Raw genomic sequence first — 23,915 nt, 5'->3', positions numbered from 1 at the left:
GTGTTCCAAGATGTTTTGTACAAGATAAATATACACTAAAGACATCCAATCTTTGTTTGAATGTCTGAAACCAGGCAAAATGAAACTGGAGTAGAGAATAGAAGTAGTACTTTTAAGTAATTCTAACTAGGGTTTGCTTTCAGCAGGACAACTGATGCTGCTGATCACAACTTTAAAGGCCTAATTTCTGACAGGACAGGTTCCCTCTAATCAAACCTGGAGGCAACAGATGTTCCCACAGAGATGCTCTGTCCTGTGGGACTGACAGAATTAATAATTTCAAGTGTGTCTTTAGTAATATGTAACAGTCAATGAACCATGAACTTGTACATTCATCTGTACAACACACCATAACAAACACAACAACAATGTGTGACAAATTGATCTGTGTCTGCTTTCCTTGCCTGCTGCACAGAAAGCAGATTTCACATGGTCGCTGTGGTCAATATCACTGACCTGGATATCCAGCTGCTTTCCAACATCATCCATGTCAATACACAAATTCATTATACATGCCCACATACAAACCACTGGTTGCCTGTTGATCTATAATGCTATTTTAAAAAGGAAAAAAATAGAATTGATGGAGTTACCATATGGTAATGATTTGGTTGGCATCCAGATGACTATCAGGCCTCTTTGGGATCTCGTTGAATACTGAGCTGGATCAGTGTAAAGTGTGTCACACTGCAACAGCTTGGGTGCACTGTTGGAAGTCAGGACAACTAGGGCAGATGATTGAAACTGGGCAAAGCCAGAGGACAGAAACTAATAGGACTGACTGAGCCTGACATGGTTCATTTATGCGTTTCCATTTCAGATGATGGTCCCAGACTTGAGTCTGTACAGAAAGGATTACCAGAGTCTGTGCAAATTAGAGGAAGGAAGGCAATTTACATGGCTACTTTACGGCGACAGCGTTCCAGAGCAACCTCAACTCGGCAAGATCGTGGTTCCTGCTCTTCTACGGCATCTTGCCCCGTCTTCTCTGGACCCTACAGTGACCATGAAGAAGAGCCTCAGCTGCGTCGCCAATCCTCTCCTTTACTCAAAGGTTCCTTTTCCAGCCTGCAGGGGTCTGTTCCATGCATGCAAGGATCTTTGTCAAGTCTTGACGAACCTTTGTCTAACTTTCCGAACTCTTTACCCAATCTCAGAGGTTCAGTCTCTCGGATAAAGAGGAGATCACTTGGAAGCCTGGACAACTCTATCCCCAATCCTATTGAGAGAAGTAAAAGCCCTAGTCTACAGAGTGGCAACGGCAGCTCTAGTGATGATGATGGAAGTTGGGATACAAATAGCTGGAGCTCAGTGGCCACCTGCTTACTACGGACTCCTATTAAGCAAGACAGCAATGAACAGTCTTGCAACACTGATCAGGTGTCCTCTGCTGCTGAGGGTGAGGATGAAATCATTTACCAAAATCTTATCATTTCACGCCCTCCTGCTAAATCTGAAAGCAAAAGAGACCATGATCATGAGAATACTTGCACAACACAAAGGAAAGATGCCGGACTCCAAAATATGTCATCATCAAGCAAAAATGCTTCTTCGGTCTTATTCCATCAGTGTGATGAGAAATCAGAAGACAGGCGCAAGTTCTCACAGTTTCTAAATGAAGTGACTTGTAGGGTCTTAAAATCAAATGGTGGTCCACTTCAGCAACCGTTCATTTTACGACATTGCAATCTAACTCCTCCACCACCTCCACCAACTCCATCTCACACACCACTACATTCTGCCTTAACAAATCCACCGCCACCATCAACATCAACAACAAACTTGTGGTACAGTCCAATCAGTTCGAACCTTCAGCCGATTAAGGAGTGTGACTCCAAAGATATCACAAGTTCCATCCACCAGTGGAGCAAGACATTACCAAGCTGTAGGATCATAGAGCCGAGGGAAGTCCTAAGGAAAGTAAAAGAGGAGACTCACTCACACCCAGAGCCCAACCAAGAGCCATGTCCAAAGATCCAAGCACAAGCCCCTACTGGGAGACATTATCTAGAGACAGACATTGACAGAGTGAGGCAGCTGGATGAACTGGTAGCTAATGGCACCCTTGGGAAAGAGAAAACTGAAAAAGTGCTTGAAGAAGGTATAGGGAGAGTAAAGAAAAGGGAAAGCAGGACTCTGTGGGAGAGAAATGGAGGCTTGGGGATGGAAAAAGAGAAGGAGAGGGAAAAGAGAAAAGAAGCCTCCTGGGAGAGAGACAGAGGAGGTGAGAAAAGGAGGGAAAGGGACAGAAAAAGAGAAAAGCTTTGCTGGGAAAAAGTTAGATGGTCAGAAAGAGGGCGGGAGAAGGAGAAAAAAGTTATTCCTACCTGTTATGAGTCACCTTATCCTCATCTGGCTGCCAGTGGACGGAACAACCCCTGCCCTGTCTTCAGCTGGCCGGAGCAGCAGTTTCCGAGAATGTCCTACAGGTCTACCTCATTGCCCAGACCTCTAAATGTTGCTGTGAGTACATTGCACTACACTTAATTGTTCGTTTGGTAGTTTGGTTTAAAAATACATATATATAGAACAGAGATCATCTAATGTATGTGTTGAAGTTGAAGTTATTTCCTGAATTAATCAGATTTGATTTCCAACATGTGAGGTGTCCCTCAACGCCTCCGTTGGCCATGTCTGCAAACCACCATCTGCTTTTATTAATATGCAATAATGTTCCAGCTGCTGTTTTTGACATGGTATTGAACAGGGTTGCTTTAGCCAAGAATTTATCACCATTTCAAGAGGTATAGTCCAGCAGGAAGTAATTAGCACTATGTCAGTTATGAATAACTACTTCCTGGAAAGCCTGCGTTCTTTAAACTGTGAACAGCTTATGTGAAAACTGCAGAGGATTTTTGCAGTTTGATTCAACACAATCAAACAACACAGCGGATCAAAATGAGGACTGCAGATACACATCCCACATACTTTGAATTTTATTATATGATAGACAGTTATTACATCATGCACACTAACTTTATTTTGCGCTATTGTGAAGATAATTGTTGTGATCATTCTAAGAAATGATCAGTTTGTGTCATGTTTCCTCCTGCAGTAAGAGTAAATGCAGATTGCTGGAAATGAGAAGCCAAATGAATAAGATTACACAAGCCTCTGATGAATTCACTCAGTCTTTATTCAAGGCTTTGATATAGTGTATTGCATCACATTCGTCTTTGTTAGCTGAATATTACTCTTCTCAGACTTATTATGTAGATGTGACTCATTTATGTTTGCTGTTTTGCTTAATTGCATCTGACACATGACCCACTTGCCATACAAAACTAAATCTGAAAACATGATTATTCATTAGCGAGAATCTGAATTATTCTGTGCTGTACATGCACAGGAATGGATGCACATAACATACAGATAGCTCCATAAGTATTTGGACATTTGCTATCCATCTTTTGAATGTTTGGAGGGCAAAAAGATGTTGATGCATTTAAATGAAAAGTAATATAGACCACAGCAATGCTTTGAGAATACCCAGCCATTGAAAATGTGCATTTACCAAGAAAAGATTTGTTCAAACTGCAGCTCATGTTGTGATTTTTAGTCTATGATTGAAAAGAATAGGTATAAGCTTTTGAACAATTACACAAATTCTGTAGTTTTTGCCTCCATACTCCATCACAGGGGATTTAAAGTCGCTGGGGATATGAAGAGCTTTATCAAAAGTGTTGCATCAACAGTCTAGGAGTTACAGTGCCCTATTTTCAGAGGCTTAAAAATAATTGGTCAGTTGAGAAGGTAGTTTCGAGGCCTATTTTCTTGTTGTTCTATGACACATTAAGCAGACAAAATATCTGGAATCAATTTCAAGTGTTGGACTTATATTTTTCAGCTTTTTACTGAAATTCTCAAAATGAGGTCCAAAAAGTTGATGCAAGTGAAGGAGGCCATCATTAGACTGGGGAAAAAATAAAATAAACCTATCAGAAAGGGGCGATCGTGGCTGAAGAGTTGGGAGTTTGCCTTGTAATCGGAAGGTTGCCGGTTCGAGCCCCGGCTCGGACAGTCTCGGTCGTTGTGTCCTTGGGCAAGACACTTCACCTACCGCCTACTGGTGTTGGTCAGAAGGGCCGATGGCGCGATATGGCAGCCTCGCTTCTGTCAGTCTGCCCCAGGGCAGCTGTGGCTACAACTGTAGCTTGCCTCCACCAGTGTGTGAATGTGAGAGTGAATGGGTGGATGACTGGACGTGTAAAGCGCTTTGGGGTCCCTAGGCGGGACTAGTAAAAGCGCTATACAAATACAGGCCATTTACCATTTACCATTTAAAGATAGCAAAGACGTCAGGTGTAATCAAACAAACAGCAATTGGCAACACCAAAAGGCCAGAAAGACCACAGAAAACAACTAAAGTGGATGAAAAAGTCCAGTCAAGAACATTTTAAACAGATAGGCATATCTGTTGTGGTATAAGCTAAACATGTAGTATACCTCCTTCTTTGCTATACTATGGGTTTTACTTGGATGTTTCTACTTTTTCTGGTCTCTAAAGTCTACATGAAGAGATGTCTTCATGAACGGAAGGTGCAAACCACTGGTTACACACAAGAGCAAGCAGGTCAGATTACACTTTGGCAGAAAAAACATCTGATACGGCCTCAACAGTCCTAAAAAAAATAATTTGGAACAGATAAAACCAAGATGAAACTGCACTAAAATGATGAGAAGAAAAAAGAAGGGAAAAGAAGAGAAACAGCTTGTGATTCAAAGCATACACCATCATCTGCGAAAGGCAATGTTATAGCATGGGCATGTAGGTCAGTGGAGCCAGGTCACTAGTGTTTATTGATGATGTGATTGCTGGTAGAGGTAGCAGGATGAATTCTGAAGTGTTGGGCTGTGCTCTGCTTAGATTTAGCCAAATGCCGTAAAACTGATCAGACAGACCTTCGCACTACAAATGGATAATAACCCAAAGCATACTGCAAAAGCAACCCAAAAGTATCTCAAGGTAAAGAATTGCGATATTCTTCAATGGCCAAGTCATTCAGCTGATCTCAGAACATCCTTTTCACTTACTGAAGACCGAATTGAATGCAGTGACCTACGAAAAAGCAGCCGCTAAAGATGGCTGCAGTAATTCTAGGTGGGAAATACAGTTGGTGTACAAAAGCAAAATTACCAAAAGTGTGTAACTGTTCAAATACTAATGGACCCAACTGTATTCTTGCTCATGCTACTTTCAAATATAGAGTCAAAATCACAGCGCAACCTACTAGATGAGCATTTTCAGTGGCCGGGGTGTTCTCAGAGTGCTGTGCTGTGTCTGTATTACTTTTTATTTAAATGCATTAGCATCTTCCTGCCCTCCAAACATTCAACAGAGGGCTAGCAATGGGAACTACTGGTCCCTTTGGAATATCATATTAAGAAATACATCTGCCTTATTTGCTGCTTTTTTACTAAAATAGAGAAAGACTGCTTGAATCTAAAACAAATTTCACTATCCTGCTTGTGTGCCAGTGTGAAGGTAGCTGATACATAAAATATTTAAACACTTTCCCTCCTTCTGTTTTTGTTGTGCTTTTGAGCCTCAGGCATAGTAATGCCATCCAGTAATATGGCCTCTCACAACCTGATGCACTGTTGTACTAATGCCCTGCTGCTAAATGGGTGAACTTTGACCAACGTCCAACAGTAAGGAGGAAGATAAATGTTTGGGATGTTGCTTCCTGACTAGAACTTATTCACTGGATGTCAGCTCCCTAGCAACTGTTCAGCCGATGAGTGGGTGTATGTATTAAAAGGAATACATTTGGCAAAAAGAGAGAAAACTGCTGTATGGCAGCTTTTCACAGTTAGTGGCTTGCAAGTGCAGAGATGAGGTGGGCGCTTCTTTCAAGGTAGGAGAAAAAGAAGGAGAAGTGTCCTCTGCAGTCTGGAGGGCAAGGCTGAAATACATCTATTACAAAATATGTGATGAGCTGAGATAAACTGAGAACTTGTAATTGAGACATAGTGAAGTTATAAATTATCAGTCAGCAGCGGAACGCATCCTAACAATACAAGAGTATACCTGTGAAATGCAGCAGTAATTAAAGCAAGTATGTGGGCTAATGTGTGTGTTTCGATAAAATCATCACCTAGTAAATGCAAGCATGGCTTCCTGTGAATGACCTTTATATTGGGATGAGAATAGCAGATTTACTGTTAAATGCTGTAGGAGCAGTGATTAAAAAAAAAATGTAATGAAAATAATGCTGAAAAATATCCACAATGGTATCAGAAATCATTCTAAGAAGAAATGCTAATGATTACAACATTTTTAAAAATACTAATTAATATCTTTTATGATAAAAGTTTTATCAAATGGTAATGTGAAATGCAAGATGGCTTCAAATCCAGGGGGCCTTCTGTGTGGAGTCTGCATATTCCCCCTGTGTCTGGATACTCAGACATCCTCCTACAGTCCAAAGACATGCATGGAGTTGGGTTAGGTTAACTGGTAATTCTAAATTGCCCATAGGTGTAAATGTAAGAGTGAATGCTTGTTTGCCTCTGTGTGTGAGCCCTGGCGGCATGTCCAGTGTGTACCTGTCTCTCACACTATGACAACTGGGATAAGCTCCAGACCCCCCATGACGATGAATTGGAAATCAGAAGAAAATGGATATTTATCTGCCCAAGCTATGTACAAAATAAATGACAAATAGTGTTTGTCAAGTCAGTATTTTTTAATAAATGTCTGCTTATTGTCTCCATTCTATCATCATTTAGCAAAAGCGAGTTAAAGGTTAATATTTTACCTTTTTCACTGAATGAAAGTAAATCCATGTGAGCTGATTATCATTCAGTGATTCCTTGCAGGAATGCCAATTCTATCCTCCTCCCCCTCTCTCTAGGCTTGCCCTCTCCACACAGAGGGATGCTGGGATGGAAGGATGGACGTGGAGGTGGGGAGGGGGATTACTGAGCGTTGTCTCATTCAGTAGCTGTATGAGTCATCCTGCTGTATCATTCGCACTGTTTGTAACACCCACGCAACTGCGTGAAGCCCGGCTTCCACACACTCACCAATACGCACTGCAATCTTGTAGTCCGTATGTTGAAGCTGTGCAACTGTGACATTTAATATACCTTGCTAAATCCTCACCAATGAGACTGACGTGAGTTGCGTGCAACATGCGAACACACAAACACCTGAAAACATACCAACCTACTACAGCACCAAAACAATGCGTGACTTTGTGGCCACTGTAAAGTTCAGGAAGAAGACGGTGAAATTTGGAGTTTTTTATGGCCATGCATGTAACTTGTAACTGCATTAAAATACTTCAATGTAAATTCTTGTGAATTCCTTATTATTTACGATCTATATGCAAGCTATGACCAGTTTATTTATTTGCATTCATGTGTAGATATGACAGAGCAGCACTGAGTATGCTCCAAGTACTGAGTATAATGTAGCTAGCCATCAGCTAGCTTATGTTATAAACACTAAACAGCGTTAGCAACCTGAAGCGACTAACTTCAACATAACTTTTGCAAAGTGTGGTCCTTTTTTTCCACAGATTGTTGCATATCGATATAAAATACCAAGCACTCAGCAGTGAGCTTCATGTTAGGCAGATTTTTGTGTTCCCTAAGGTAGCAATATCTTCATTCTTCAAAACAAGAGAGTGGTATCAAGAAAGAAATCTAAGAAGAGTGCTTCATTCTTTTAGACTTAATTTGCAACATTTTTAGTTTTGTTTACCATTTTACTTTTTTGTACTTTCCTCGTAACAACTACAGTCTGCAAGTCTGCCTCTCACCCTTGGGCACTTTCTCTCCCTTTCTGCAGCACACAGCATTTTTCTTTTGCACTGTTAATCTGTCATTTCTTGCTCTGTCTCCCTCCTCCTTTCACTTAATGTTCTCAGAACTGATACAGTGTGTGTTTTGTGAGTGAGGAAATAATGGATATATTTGTTTGCCGAGACACAGCCACTCTGAGAGCTCGTTAAACACCAGATAAGAGGTATTCCACGGCGTGCAGTGGCAGCGGCGGCGCCAGATAAATCTGCTTGATAAATATATCTAATCATTTCACCCGCTTCTCTTCTCTTCCTACCAGGAATCTGATGGCGAGACGCGGCATAACACAAGGTTGGCTACTTTCACTTTTACTTCCTCTCCTCCCAGCAGTTACACCTTCAGCCACACCTCTCCTCTCTCTCTCTCTCTTCCCTCTTCTCTCCATCACTCCCCTAATCCCTCCTCTTCCAGAACACCTCCTCCTGCTCCATTCAGTTCTCGGCTCCCTCTCTCATTTTCTCTCTCTCCCCTCTCTCTCTCTCTGCCTACCAGCCCTGTCTCCAGTCAGAATTAGGGGAGTCTTTTTCTAAATGCATGCAGCTCTGAGGGGATGCACAGGCACATGAATGTAGTGATTTTATCTGCTGAAAATGAGGCAAATGGCATATAAACGGTAAGGCAAGGAAGCGAAGAAGTGCATGCCTGGTTTCATTAGTGGCGCTGAGATAAGTGTGTGTAGTTGCTTTGCTGCACTTGTGAAAGTAATGATTGTTGTGAGGGCTCTTCTGTAGCTGTTGTGCCTCTCTGTTCATGTGTTGCATATTCTGAGCGCTTTGAGAAAAAGCGCTGGGTAGACTGCTCTGCATTCAACAGTGCACTATGTTTGGAGAATGTGACTACATGTTGTGCAGCATACTGGAGTAAAATCTGAAGGGTTTTTTACTGGAAGTCACTGCATGTAAGTTAGGTTGGTCATGATGGTTTGGTGAAGTTGAACTAAACTGGTGTAACTGGTGTTGTTGCTTAGGGGTTATTATTGTCGTCTGGATTTTAGTGGTATGAGAAAAATGAGTTACCACGTTTTTTTTCACAGCCCTCAATTTACTCTCATAATATTTCACTGGGCAAGAAGATACCACAGAGAGGCTATTACAGCCCAACAAGCCCATCATGAGAAAGAAAGTTGCTCTCATTAAGCCAAACTCCTCACCTTGTACAGATCAAGAGTAAGAGAGACAACACAAGATGGAAGACTCCATAATTGCATTTGATGAGTTGAGAAAAGACGTGATAGATGGGTGTGATCACTTTGAATTTCAGTGAGGAAATCCTAAAGTCTTTGGTGATGCATTGCCTTTAGGTGGCTCTATAATCAGCATGTCAGCATAACATGATCATAACATCTAGAAGTTAATTGCTTTCACCTCCGGTCTTAACCTCCAGCTAGTGAGGAACCATTGATTTTGGAGATGATCCTTGCTTCCTGTTACATAATTAAAGCAAACAGAACCTCGGATAAAGTGCAGTCTAGAGGGAAACTTTGAGTCTTTGAAGTGAGTTTCAAACCTCCTGTACAGTGGAGAGAGCTTTAATTAATCTGGTGGAAAAACAAAGGAAGAGTGAACAATGTGCGCTAACCTTCTGCCACTTTATGCTATATTAACTCGTAATTAGTTGGAAGATGGCACTTTGTATTTGCAAATGGTATGGCCGTGGAATGGTGCTACACATTTATCCAACATTCCTTGTCAATATGCAATCTATGTCAATCACAGTGATGTCATTTGCACACTTTTGCATATCCTAAATGTCTTTTTTGATTGTGTTTAATACTGAATGTGTACGCGCCATTTAACTTCAATATTTACTGTAAAATATTCTCAAAATGCAGTAACACAGTATGCTGGCAGACAAATAAATGAATAATTAACCAGGCAGCTAGGTATCTTTCTACTTGGAAAACCGAGGAAACAAGTCTGGTTTCCCCTTTTCCAAGGATCCTATAAAATATCATAACATGCTTCTTTCAATCCTTTTCACTGTATTTAACTAACTGTAGTTTTTGCACACAGATACCCTGTTGGTGCGTTGGGACCAAAATTATTTCACTGCATTTCTTTTAAATTATTATTATTATTATTATTATTATTATTATTATTATTATTATTATTATTAATAATCATCATCTCAGTTGGATTTAGAAAAAAGATCATTCAATAGCTGATACTTTTTTTCAGAGCTCAGTTATCTTGGTTGCCAGGATGGTATGTCCCCCTCTGTGTCCTCCAGGCATAAAATATCCTCGCTAATATACTTACCACTAATTTTCAATGTTGTGCTTACTGTGACATAAATGTGCGAATTTGTGTCCAGGAAAAATGAACATTATTAGATTTTCTTTGCTATTTTACCATGTGATAGGCTGGTATGACCAGAGATGGGGAAATGTCCCTTGTCCATGCAAGCAAATTATGCTAATCATAATATATATGGCCAGAGGTTTCAAATAATAATGTATGGATATGTGCAGGTAATCCCTGTTAATCAAAACCTCAGGCTTCAGACTGCTCCAAGAGCTCAGTTTCCAACTATTGATTTTCTACTCTTGGCTCTGAATACTGTGGAAAAAGAGATGAAATCTTGAATATGGTCATCTCAGGCTGATGCTCTGACTGTGAATAAACAGTCCCATACACGTGCTGTTGAAAATTTCCAGTAGTGAGGGTCAGTCAGTAGAAAGTTAAATGGAGAGAATATAAAAATTATTGGTTCAAATATAGTATGAACTAATGGGCTCGGTGTAAGATAAATATGTTTTGGTTTTTAACTTCCAATCATGCAAAGCTACTCTAAATCTTGTGCAGTACAAGAATAAAAATATGCAATTGGAAATTAACATAATAGGTCCACTTTAAATGAGTCCAAAGATGAAAATTAATAAGTGCTGAAGTCTGTCCAAACAAACCATCAGCTCCACCAACCCCCTGCAGCACAGCGAGCTCTGCTCCTCCTCAGTTTTCTGAAATGATTCTTGTCATAGATAATAAGCCAAAGCTTATCACCAAAGGCTGTTTTGTACTTCACATGTAAGCTGAGTTAAATCAATGCCAATAAAATTGAGATCATTGTGCACCGACAAACCCTTTCAAAGTCACGGTCTCCATATGAAAGAGCGCACTAAGAGACTACTAGCCAAATAAAAGCCAGTTTTTATGAGATTTACGAGTTTTGGATTAAAGTAGATAATTGAAACCTTGTGAAAAGTCTTGTATTTTGCATGTTGTGTACGTGCATAGTAGATTGCAAGCACTGCTATTATCTGATTTTAAGATTTTACATAAGCTCTTTACAAAGTGATTTGAAGAAGAAATCTGAATTTCCCTACTTTCTGATTGTAATACAAATATCACTATCAAACTAAAATTGAAAGCTGAAAATAGTGAAGCCCAATAGAGCACATTGCATACTGTAAAAGAGACTGTGTGCCAGTTAAGTCAAAAAATAACTGCTTACTGACAGATGAAAAGGTTACAGCTTTATAACTTTTTTTCTCTCTTTTCTGGTCTCAAAATAACAAAATTCTTGTCCCCGTTCGATCTTTCAAAGAATTCAGTGAGTTTTCATTAATCCGAGGGTAACGGAAGTATCTTTGTGAACTTAAAATTGCAGTCAGAGTTTGCTGAGATTGGATAAAGCAAGGACTGGAAAGGGATTGAAAAGCAGCCAAAGAATAGAGGGCAACTGCTGCATTAGTCCAACTCCTACTTTATTTTTCCACTAATGTTTCTACTTCCCTTTATCAGATGCATCAATCCATGATCCACTTTTCCACCAGCATCAGCTTCTCAGCAACATCAGTCGCCTGCTCTGCTTCACTTAGACTTTAAGGAATATGCCTGAAGAAGCTTTGTTTGTTCATCTCTCATCTCTTCCTAAGCACATAGCTTCCAAAAGCAGATGCTATACAAAGTCTCCCTTCAGGTTAGCCTGGAGCAGTTTACCACCTCTCTGCTCTCTCATTCTTCTGTCTAATTATTTCCAAGACCATGAGCTCTGGGAATCATGCAGGAGCTGTTTGTTAGGGTGCACTACTGTAGCGTGTGGAGCTGGGCGATGTGGAATCTACTTTGGATCGTTCTCAAGGGGTTGGCTCTGTCTTCGAGCGTGCACATGTACCCATATTCTCTGATTTAGACCGCTGTGCATCACATGTCTAAGTCTTAAGATGCCTTCTCCCTTTGACGTCCCACCTCGCCACCCTCATCGCTCCCTGGACATCTGGAGATATGCCTGTCTGCTGCTGGCGTTTATACAGCTCCGTAAAAGCCAACAGGACAGGGTCAGCTGAGCAACATAAGCCTCTGGTGCACATAGACATAGAGTAGACCTCAAGTCTCTCAAAAGCACAAAGTCCATGTACTGTATGTCAAAAGAGTGGGATGCGTGGCATTTTAATGTGACCGATAAAATACAGAAGATAAAGGTCTTCAACTCAGAGGTTTTAACTCAAGCTTACTGCCCCTACTTGCTTGCGTGTTCTCATTAATGCATTAGCTTCAGTCCTGATCTTTCTGGTTCAGTGTCGTGGTTCTGACACTCTTGCTGTATAAACAATAATTTGTTGACACGTTCTTGGCAGTGTGTTGAGCTTAATAATAGAAGCGGCTTTTTCCCCTTAAGAGAGGCTTTTTGTCAAACAAATATACAGCTCTGTTTCTAGCTACATGTTGAACAAACCGCGCACCTATTGCACCCATTACACCCATTACACCTCAGTAAATACTTCATTGCACCCCGGAGGGCTGTGCACATGCTGCTGTATGTTCAGCCCACATGTGCATAATCACTCTGAGCCCCGGTGGCCTCCTGTGGTTTAATGCATGGTGGATTTCCAGATGTCCAATCTGGACGGTGATGATAAAAAAGAAAAGGCTTTAAGGTGAAAAGAACAGGATTCTTTTTTCAAAGACAAAATGTGGCCGTCGTAGCCCTTGTAGAGCTTTGTGGTCTGCAGCACTGAGCTGTCCTACAGTACGACGTTACGCTGTACTCTACAGAAGGGAGAGTTAGACCTATAAAGTCAGTTATCACTGGATTTATATCAGTAAGTTTGGTAAATCTGATGTCTGTGGAAAAAGAAATTAATGGTTTCCTCTATTAACTATATATATAGTTATAAATGTCAACAAAAAACCTATATATGCGCTCTTAAAGTGGCTATAATTAATATTGCATTAACAATGTATGACATGACTCATATGTCAATGAACCTGCAGAGAATTGTGCACTTCGTCCTCTGTGCAGTTTTACTGTGTGCTTAAGTTTATCGTTTCCATTTTATGGCTTGTTTGTAGTTACAGCAGACAGTTTTTTAAATGAAAAAGATGCATTAAGATGAGATAAAAGAACACATAAGAGGAGTGTTTAAAAGCTACAGTACACTGCAAAATATTACCAATATATCAGCTGTCAGTTGGTAGAAACCAAAGCAGCAAAAAAGAGAGAGCGTCACATTTAAATTCGGTAGGTGTAAATTTATGCTAATGTCGCTAACACAGCAGTTTTAAATGCAATAATATGTCAGTGTGTTGAATGAATATTGAAGTCACACTGTATTTTGTATGAAGCCACATACGGGGAAAACACAAACAAGAGCAGAAGCTTAACAGAAGCAAACATTAACAGAAACTGTAGCAGCACAGCGAGGCTTCACTTAGGCACAGTGATGTCTTCAGTTAAAAGCTGCTAGTGTGCTAACATTCCCACGATGCCAAAATGCAGATGTTTTTCAGAAATAATGTTTACAACTTGGTGCATTAGCATTCTGTTGTATATTTTACTAAGTAACTGCAGGAAGCTCAACATTAGTGAAGAGGAAGATGGCTGCACTTGCTGACATGACATATTTTCACCTATATATGACTGTTGCTAAGTTGCTTTAAGTCCTATGTTAAGTTAAAATGAAATATTCCGAGGAATGCTAGAAACAGAATAGACAAGGAGTTATAAAGTTTGACGGGTAGGAAGGAGTTTCTGTGATGTTCTTTGGTGGGTTTTTGCTAGCACAAGATGGAAAGGGTTTGAAGGATTGACCATTACTGATCGTGCATCGAGTACAAAACTTGGACGGCATCGGGCTTGTGATCCACGCTACCACATATCTACATATTCTCTAAATACCCTATTGTTCTCCATCTAGATAAGCTCTGTCACTCTTAGAATATTTTTACGAGGTCTGTTTGCCTATAATTTGGTAAAAGATGCTTCTCTCAGTCCTTGGGGCTTCTGCAGACACAGAATCATTACAGACTTGCAAGAAACTCAACTCTTAATTACCTTTGAGATATGAGGCCTAGTGGCAGGAGGCCTGCTTAAGACAGAAATATCTCTTGCAAGTGAGTTTGTGAAAGAGTAGTAGTAATGATAATAGTGGTATTTGTAAAACATTTTTTATTTGTTACTTAACGCCTTAAAGCCTTGGTAGCCTAAAAGAACTTGACTTTCTGTTGCACTAAAATACACAGTAAAGGGCTTCAATGTATTAAATACAGCTCACCTGAGGAGAACAATGATGTTCATAATTTTGTGGGATTTGCTCTAATCCTGGTTGAGATGTTATAGTCTTCATTTAACTATTACATTTGACTAATTAACTACTACAGTTTAATCATTTACAAAAAACAAAATGAGGCATGAAAAACCAAAAAATATAAATTCCCAAGTAGTGAAGAAAGCACAAATATTACAGTATATATTAGAGCTTTAAAATGCTTCTTATTATACTTCTTGTCCTCTGCCAGGCTGGGAGCACAGGTATGTCACGACTGGGTTGTCGTGGCAACCTCAGCAAAGACTGAACTCCTCTTTCACATAATTTTAACAATGGAGATCAATTGAATTGGTCTATATGCGAAACACACAAACATAGCATATGGATTGTATTAATCTTCCTCTTATTATACTACTCTCTCACTCACTATCTCCCCCCCTCTCTCCTCCTGACTCTTGTTGCTTGCTTTAAGGGTTATGAAGGGGTGAAGAGCACAATGAGCTATTGGCCTACAGCAATGTGTAGTTGTAGAGCTTTGTATTGTATATTTATTGCAGGAAACACAGAAACAGAGAGAGAAGGGAGACTTTGTAGATACATACAGATAAAACTATAAATCATTGAATGTTCATAAACTAGATTCATGTCACCACTATTTTTTGTCCTATTTTTCCTATTGTTTTTTTTTTCTGTCAGACAGTTACTGAAAAAAAACATTTTAAAGAGCTCTCACAATTCTGCTGGAGGCTTGAAAGGAAATTAAATTTAGAAGAGCTCGAGTTGTTGTTCCCGATGAGAGTAAACATCATTGGAATTATAGGTGACTTGAACTTCATTTGACCTGATGGATCTGGATGCTATTACTTTGTCCAGGTTGTTGCCCAGAAGCTTTTGTAGCAAATAGGTTTTTTGTTGGTTTTGCTATATTCTTTGGTCAAGGTCTATATTAATGTCTTATTAATCTTGAGCAGACATTGAAAATCTTTTCATCCTTTGCCCAGAAGAAAAACCTCACACATCTTGAAAGTATTCTTTTAAGTGCAGCGTGTTATACTGTGCCTACCTCTGTGTTACTGCAAGTGCCTCTGCTCTACCTTTTGCACATTGTCCAGGCTTCAAATCCTCTCTGTTGTATGTAAATCTATTCTCATTTTCAGTCTTCACAGATTAAACCAGGAGAAAAGTAGCACTCAGATGAATTCATGAAAGCCGGTGAATAGAGGAGGAATTTTGATTTAAAGCCTCCCTAGGGCATGCAGTCTTTCCAGAAAACTTCTCCCTTAGACTGTATTTTTGGCTTTGATATTAATTGCTGAGCTTTTATAGAACTGTTGAGAAGCACAAAAATTATGAAACTGGTGGTCACTATGAGAAAGACTTGGATCTGTTCAAAACATGACTGGAAAAAAAGGCACAACAATACCTGAAAGTTGGGGTTGAAACAATTGCTGTGAATTTAATTGGAAATGAGTTTTCTATGTATTATTATAGGGTCTCCACCTGCCTTGAGATGAATGCTGTTGTCATTTGATGATATATAAATAAAATTGAAATGAAAAATGACAGAGTTAAATCTTCCTTCGACTTTGCGCTGTTTGGCTAGTTGTACCATTTAACTCCAGTATGAAATAATATCAAACTGCAACTGTAAAAAATGCTGTTAGTTTAAAAAAAATGAATAAATAATCCACCACAGTAGATTTCTAAACCACAGTTTAGAAAACTGTTTGCTTTGATAACTTTAGCATGATGACCATTTTCTGCTTTTCTGCAGCATTGTGTTCAGCACGTCACCCGTCTTTTGCTCATATCTGTTAATCTCCAAACAGGGAAGGAAACGTCTTGTTCCATTTATTGAGATTATCAATTTGAGAGTTAGTGAATATGTGAAAATGATCTTCTCTGTGTGTTTTACAGCCTTGTTGACTGCAGGTTCTAACTGCTAGTAATGCAGTGACTGACGATCAGATTAGGGTTGATCTTTCCACACAGGAGTGAGGGCGGTCCTCTCTATCAGCCAATCACAGCTGCTCCATCATTTGCAAAGCCTACAAACCATGCAAATAACATTCATGCCCAAAATTTCTATATGCCAAAATTCTAACAAGACATCACAGTCACCAGCCTAATGCAAATGAAATAAGACGCTGCAGAAATCAACTTTGACACTCAGTAGAAATATTTATAAGGGTTTTTTGTAAGGCTCCGAAAAAAGTCTGACAGCTCTGAATCATTTTAATTTATATTTTATTTAATTAGAAGTCGTTTCCATATTGAAATAGCTGCAGTATAATGCAGTGGCATTCCATCAGGGCAAGTAAGGGGAGCAGTGCTTGCCTGGAGAACTGAAACTGAAAGTGATTTCTCTCCCTTCATCTCAAACAGTATTCTATCATGAAGACTCTCTCCTGCCTGCTTACATCCATCCTTTACATCATTGGTGTTTTTAGGCCGCAGTCAATTATTGTCTCTGGAAGCAGGATTAACCCCCACTTTACAACAGTATCGTTGAAATCCCTACAGGTCAGTGTTTTGAAGCTGTGTCCATGTGCCATTAACAATGGCTTGAGCTTGTCAAACTGGGACCTCTGTAGCTTTTTCTGTTTGTTTAAACATGCGCATGGTGAAAAACCTCTGGTCTTGGTTGGAAATCTGACGGGGGACAACAGTGCTAGATTAGCTGCCACTTCCTCAGCTTTCACTGCTTTGAGATCAGTTAGATGGAAATAGAGCTAGCATTAACAAGTAAACAAGCTTCTGTCATTGGGTGAAATCTGATATCCATCTTCTTACTAACCACCTCGGCCAACCTGTGTAATCTAAAGGAGCTGGAGTGTATTGTTAAAATTTTTAATAACTTCTTTAGTACATCAGCCTTGATGATAAAGGAGAGTGGATGTCATTTTCTGCCATGTCCAGTTTATTAAAACAGGCAATGTGAACAGGTGCAGACTCCAACAGAATAACATCTCTGAAAAAATTTACTCGAATGACCAAACAATGTTTAAACAATATTGCTAAGAGATCATCTTTATTTTTCATTCATCTTTTTATCGTCTATGTACATGTTGACAGGTAAATATGTCACACAGTGCACAAGCTTTTTATTTCAGCTGTAATTTTATTTATACAATATTATTTAATATCTAATATAGTTTTTTTTTTTTTTAAATTAAGGTATAAGCCTGCTTTTCTAAACTCGGCTAACAGCTGTTTTTTCAGGAATGGGGTCCTCACTCCTCACATTTTTTTAGAATATGTCATATTACTTTAAATTAAAGAGATTACAAAGTATTTAAAATGATCCCAACTTAAATATCTACAGCAGTATTTTTAATCCCTTCAACACTGATGGGGAACATTTGTCTGCAGAATAAGTACTCTTAAGTACCCTATTCATTCATCATTGTCAGCTAATAGTAAATATACTGATGATGTACAAATAATGACATTAAACAATTCTTCAGGAGGGAGTGCAGAAAGATGCACGAGACTGTATCTGTGTTTTATTATGGCCCAATTTAACCATTATCGTCTCTACTCGCCTTTCTGTAAAAGTCACTACATGCCACTCGTGGTGACACAAGACAAAGCCGAAAAATAATCCCTCTCAAAATGTCGTTTCTGTTGTCACAGGAGTGTAAGTCAGTTTCTAATTTTACTGTTGTTAGACTATATCAAGATATTAAACTGAAAGTCAGAAGGGAGATATATTTTTATCACCACCCTAACCCTAACCCACTCAACCTTTTTCTTACCATAACCTTCAGTGAAGACACTCCCCAGCTTACATAGTTTTTTATCAATCATCTTGGGGTCAAATAGCAAAACGAAACAATTAGAGAAGCAATTTAATATCACCATAAACGTATATGCTATACTGCTATACTGTCTCTTTAACCTTATAATATCAAATTTTGCTGTCTGTAAACTGACCCTAACCTGCTGCTTAGCTTTGCTCAGGTTACAGCAGTCATGCTTTTCTGTGTGCCAGGTGGTGGTTCAGGTAATAAAAAGTTATATTGCACAATAACAAAGTAAATGTAGATTGGATTATGAGGAGTGTAGTTTGGCAGGAGCAAATTAAAAGTGGGGTTGTAAATAACTCTTTGTACATCACCTTGAAATCTCTCTGATGCGTGATGATCCTACACTGAGGCAAAATGACTTTTATGCCACTTGGTTTAAAGACACTGATTGGTTCAGTGAGTTGGTATTGACATATTTATTGGGAAACTGAGAAAATGAAAGCACTAATCATGTGACGATAATTGAACGATCATTCATGTAATCTTAACCACAAATGCACTAAAGAACAGTTTCCCACACCAGCACTGAACTACACAACACACACAAACACACCAGTTATGTGCGAATGAATGTCTCCAGTTACTCATGCTGTGGCCCCCTGATGTGATCAGATCAGGGATAATGTGAAATCTCCCTTCAAATAGTCAGAATCGAAAGCTTGCTTCCTCTGAAGCTCGTTAGGTGTACATTCACAAACTTTGACTCCCGCAAATAAAACTTTATTGGTATGACTGATATACCATTTAAAGGGCCAAGGAGCTGTAAAGGAGCTTGAGAAAATTTGATGAGTCATAACACAGCAAGGGAACCTATTTGTTATCAGTTAATTTATCCTCAGGAGCTTGTACTGTAGAAAAAAGGTATTAGCTCTGCAGCCTTGAACTATGCTTGACATTACTTCCAACTGCAATATCAGGTGTTTGTACTTTTAACAGGTCCTAGATTATATGGAGTCAAAAGTGCAATTAATTAGTGTGCTCCCATCAACATTTCTGTATAATTTAGTTCACCTCTTAGATTTTAGTTGCCTAAATGAAACTGTAACTGGAAGCTTTTATCAAAGTTGTTACCCACTTAAGATTAAGTCCCTTTTGATATGTAGATAGAAATTAAGAGGCGATAAACAGTATGTGGATTACTCCTCAGTTGCAGTTCTTGTCTTCAGGCAGCAAATTATGTTGACTAGTCATCATCAACATTGCTCCGGTGGCTTAATCCACAGAGTTGTTTTTCTGGCCGCTGGTAGTGGAGCATGCACAAGAGACTGCCATATTTCTGGAGTCTTGCATCAGAGGAAATGCACAACTCGCGCTTGTCGAGTTAAGCCTCAACCGATGTGGTACGTAATACCAGTGGGAAAAAATACTTGAAGAAAGGTTTCTAATTATCAACACTTCATCTTCTGTTTGGTCTGTTTGAATCTAATACCTCTGAGCGGAGCAGTTGTTGGTTAGACAATTTTTTATTTTTTACAGCTTGTGTTTTATTGTTGGAAGCTTCCTACCAGAATTATTAACCATATATTTATGTAAGGCATTTTTAAGCAAAAAAGGCAATATTAATAAAATTATTATCCATAAGAATGTGGTGCAGTTGTAACCACTGGAAAAAATAGCAGCACAGTTAACAGCATACACCATTTATCTAACACTGGCCTGTGGAGCACAGACATGGAACCTCTTGGGGAGAGCTGTTGTGTCCTGTGGCAATGGATCCCTTGGGGGCTCATGTGCATCCAGCAAAAGCTGAGATAAATTGCCGTCTCAGTAATTTGAGGCCATTTCTGACCAGTTTTATGTTGCATTTTCCATAAAACTGAACGGGGGAATCTCCAGTGCAATGGGAGCATCCTTGATTTGCAACAGTATTTCCATTTCAGTAAATTCTTGTCCATACATTATGTACTATACAATCATTCTTCCAATATGTTGTCCCCAAGCATGACTAGCAAATTAATGAAGAAAAATATAGACAGTCTTTCTTTTTTTTTAACCAGTATGAGATAATAAACAATTATTTCTGCAGCTGTTAATAAAGCAGTGACATTTTTTCTGATTCTAGAAAGCAGTGACAAAAACTGTTCTGTTATTAGGAGGACTTCATTAAAAGGTTTAATATAGCTAAGCTGTTTGCCTGGTGTCATCATTGAGCAACAAAATTAACAACAAAGACACATTTCAAGCTATAAAATGAAGGGTTAGATTTAACATTAGACTTCAGGAGAGATGGCACTGTGACCATGAAAGTTTAATGCCTTCATTTGCTCCCTGCGAATAGTATATGTGGCAGGCAGTAGCTCTACCTCACTCAACTCCTGTGGCTCATTACAAGTAAATCAACCCGCAAGCATTATTAGGCCTCTCTGTTGTGAATCCAAGATGGATGCTGGCTGGTTGTGACCTTTTACTGGTTTTGCATTAGGTTGTTTTTCTGGATTAAACTGCTAGCCGAGCCATTCTCATTAAGGAGAAAAAGTAGAGAGTCAGAGTAGGTGGAAGATGTCTGCCTGAAGTAGGTTATAGTCTGCAGCATTACAACAACCATTTGTTGTACTCCCTGTAGTGTGCATTGTCTGATGATTGTGACAAGTTGCAGCAGTCTGGGAAAGTATTTCAGGTAAACAGGGTTTACTTGTGTTTCCATCCACACTATAGAGCTCACTTAATACTTATGTGGCAAGGCTGGAAAAAAGTAGACTGTGTTTGATTTACATATCAGTGCTTTTTGGAGTTGTGAAAGTGTGAAAACAGCAGTAAGCCTATGACAAGGTACTCTGAGGACTTAGATTTGTTTCTTCTTGTGGATAGTGTTTACCTTACCAAACAACACCAGAGGCACTAAGATCTGCTGCTTATCCCCATGGGGGACGTGATACGATACAGTAAGGCTACAGTACCTTGTACACACTTCAGGGAGGAGCATGTGTAGGTGCATTTGTGTATGTGACAGATTTTATACAGCCACACTTACTTACAAATTCAGCAACTATTTCTGTCTTCTGTCTTGCTCTCTCCCTCTGTGCGTTGCAGATAAGAAAATGGCTGTAGCAGCCGTATTAACAGTGTTTCCAGAAACCGCCATTGTTTCCTGAGCCAATGCTAAACAGAGATTAAAATTAATAGCTTAAGTCATGGTGCCATTAGAATTGGTGACAAAACATTCAATCCAGTTTGTTGTAAGAGTGCTACCTTACCATTTTGTGTGTACTGAAATAAGTTGTGCTGGTGTCATTATTTATGTCTTTATTCATGCATGGCTCTTAGGTATGGGACATTTTTGGTTTAAAAGGGAAATATATGGACTCACTGAGAGGTTGGCACTCTGGTTACAAATGGTGATATTAATTATATAAATCATTATAATTATGGTAGGGCATCGTTAAGAGGCTATAAGTCATTCAAACATAACAAAGGGCTCGAAAACAAGAGAAGAATCAAGGTTGTGTCTACACGTGAAAGAACCCATTTCAAATTATATCTTAAAGCACTTTGTTCACAGCAGTCTGTTGTAGAAACACATCATGTGTTCCAAATTTCTTCAGTTGAATCTAGATTAAGATCACCAGAAAACAAATTTGATAGTAATTTAATTTGATTTTAGCACTCACAAAGTGCTTCAAAGGCCTATTAGCTGAAATATTGCCATATCTCAGCATGGTGTGCACTGTGTCCTTAAAAAAATGTGAGGAAACTACAGGAAACATGTTGCATAAAAGAAGTGCCAGGCCTAAAAAACTATCTGACCTGATCAGACAAGGACCTGAGAAATGCATCTGGCCCTTCAGCTGATCCTCGTACTGTTCGTTGAATTCAGAAATTGTCCTTATTTTAAAAAAGCCATTATTAAAAAAGGAAAACAGCGAGGAAAGGCCGAGTTATGCAAAATTACTCAAGAACTGGACGGAAAATCAGTCAATCCAAATTACTGTCTGAATGTTTGGATTGACTGATGGCATTTCAGTCAGTGGTGTTTGCCACTCTGCACACGTTTCAGTAAATTCCTGCACCCATTTCCTTAGCAAAATATAAAGAAATGATGCGTGGCTCAAGACTTTTGCACAGTGCTGTGTGATAGGTAAGAAAAGCTACAGTTAAATGCCAGTTTGTTTGTTTATTAAATTCATTTTAGAATTTAAAAATGGCTTGTAGGTCACTGCAGGTGTTATGGGCAAAAAGAGACGTCAGCATCATAATGTTACTGTGCATTGCATAGTAATGGGATTAGTGTTAAATCTGATTATATTTTAGGCTCCCAGTTATTTCTACTACATTGTTTCTTTTTCAAAAATTTATTTTGTAAAATCACAAGAATAAATGTAATAACAAATGAAGAAATTTAAAGATGTGGACTAAGTGATGTGTTGAATCTTGAAAAGCAAGCAGGGTTGCTGTTGCTGTTGCTGAACAGAGCACCGAAAGATATGCATAACTAAATAATCGACTTTAGAAAATAGCCTGTAGTTTACTTTTAATGGAGCTTCCTTTAGTAGCAGCATTTTTATATTTTGTTATTGTGTATGTGCAGCTGGAGTAATATCAGCAGGTCTCACCAAACACAGCTGCATAAAGAGAGATATGCTCACACCTTGAAAGGTTTATTTTGACATTTCATGCTTGCCAGTGGCATGTTATTAAGTTCTTGCAGCGCAGCAGACTCGAGTTCAAGCCCCAGCAACGCAGAGCGATGATGAGCGATGGAAGTAGAAACACACACGCATTCATCATAACCCTGATTTATTGGGGAATAACCTTTTGTGTTCAGCTAGTCAATAACTTAGCGTCTCTTTGTATTGGCTGCATTTAATTGTTGACAACAAGAGCGAGAAGGAAGCAAAGGACCAACATGCAGCTAAAATTATGTAATTCAGTGTTGCAGTTTTCTTTAACTAGTGTTGGTTTTAGTATTATTTTTAGAAATTCACATGGTGCATATATGTTTTTTGGCTTGTGAAATGATAGAATACATCACAAAGAGCTTTGTGCGCTGATTGTGTAATGAAAGTTAAACTGGAGGTGCAATAAATCACACTTCTCAATATTTTTCAAGTTTCCTTGCTATTGAACTTATCTCATCTCAGAGCTCTGCTCTCTCTCTCGTACCAAACAAGCTCATTTTCTGAACACGCATAAAATCTCTGTTTCTCTCTGGAGTTAACGCAACTAAATGTGCTGCTAAATCTGTGGGACTTCAAAGCTGTTTTTCTCTGCTCTTTTGCCAGGGTCATCACAGATAGCCAACTCCTATCTGCCTCCCCAGGCAAGACTTAAAGCTTTGACTGTCGGTTTGCGGTTATAGTTCAAACTTGGCTTCAGCATTCAGACGACCAGGAGCAGCAGAAGCAGCACCAACTACAAACACATGAGAGCCGGAGCACAGAGAAAAATATGAAAAAGATATATATTGGCAAAACTGCTCTCAAAACCCAGAGAAACGGTTGCAAACATCAAAAAAGGAGGTAAGACGAGTCAGTCAGCAGAGTTATTCAGAATCTAAACATCGACCGCATCATTGATGAATCCATTTCATTCATTTTAACTCGTGGAAATGGATTCTCATTGGGAGGTTATAACCATTAAAAAGCCATTAAAAACATCGCGTTGTATCTATTCATTGCCATCGCTCATCATCACATCCCTTTGTGTGTTGGCTGACATTTAAATCTAGTTTAATGGCGCTCTGCTTTGGACCAAAAACAGAGGACACCAGCAAAAGGTTTGGGGCTCCTTGCCATGTATTTTTTTTTAACAACATTACTTGAAGCTGGTGTAAAGATTGTGTTGCAAAATCACTTAGGAGGGCAAAC

At 39.2% G+C, this 23,915-nt stretch overlaps 1 protein-coding gene across 2 annotated transcripts in view; it reads left to right on the top strand.

Moving 5' to 3' along the window:
• Positions 1 to 792: 792 nt before the first annotated feature.
• Positions 793 to 23,915, top strand: part of begain (brain enriched guanylate kinase associated) — a 54,162-nt gene continuing 31,039 nt past the window's right edge. The window contains exons 1-2 of one of the 2 annotated variants that reach the window (XM_035911013.2): positions 793 to 2,463; positions 8,072 to 8,103. In XM_035911013.2, coding sequence (XP_035766906.1) covers positions 793 to 2,463; positions 8,072 to 8,103 — 1,703 coding nt within the window. Of the gene's footprint in view, positions 2,464 to 8,071; positions 8,104 to 8,357; positions 8,426 to 23,330; positions 23,568 to 23,915 lie in introns of those variants that run through there. The other variant, XM_006798525.3, reaches the window with a different exon arrangement.

Source organism: Neolamprologus brichardi, chromosome 19 (assembly GCF_056152115.1).
Source record: "Neolamprologus brichardi isolate AB-2024 chromosome 19, ASM5615211v1, whole genome shotgun sequence".
In the NCBI taxonomy this organism is placed as follows: Eukaryota; Metazoa; Chordata; class Actinopteri; order Cichliformes; family Cichlidae; genus Neolamprologus; species Neolamprologus brichardi.
This window is presented reverse-complemented; position numbering and strand designations above follow the sequence as displayed.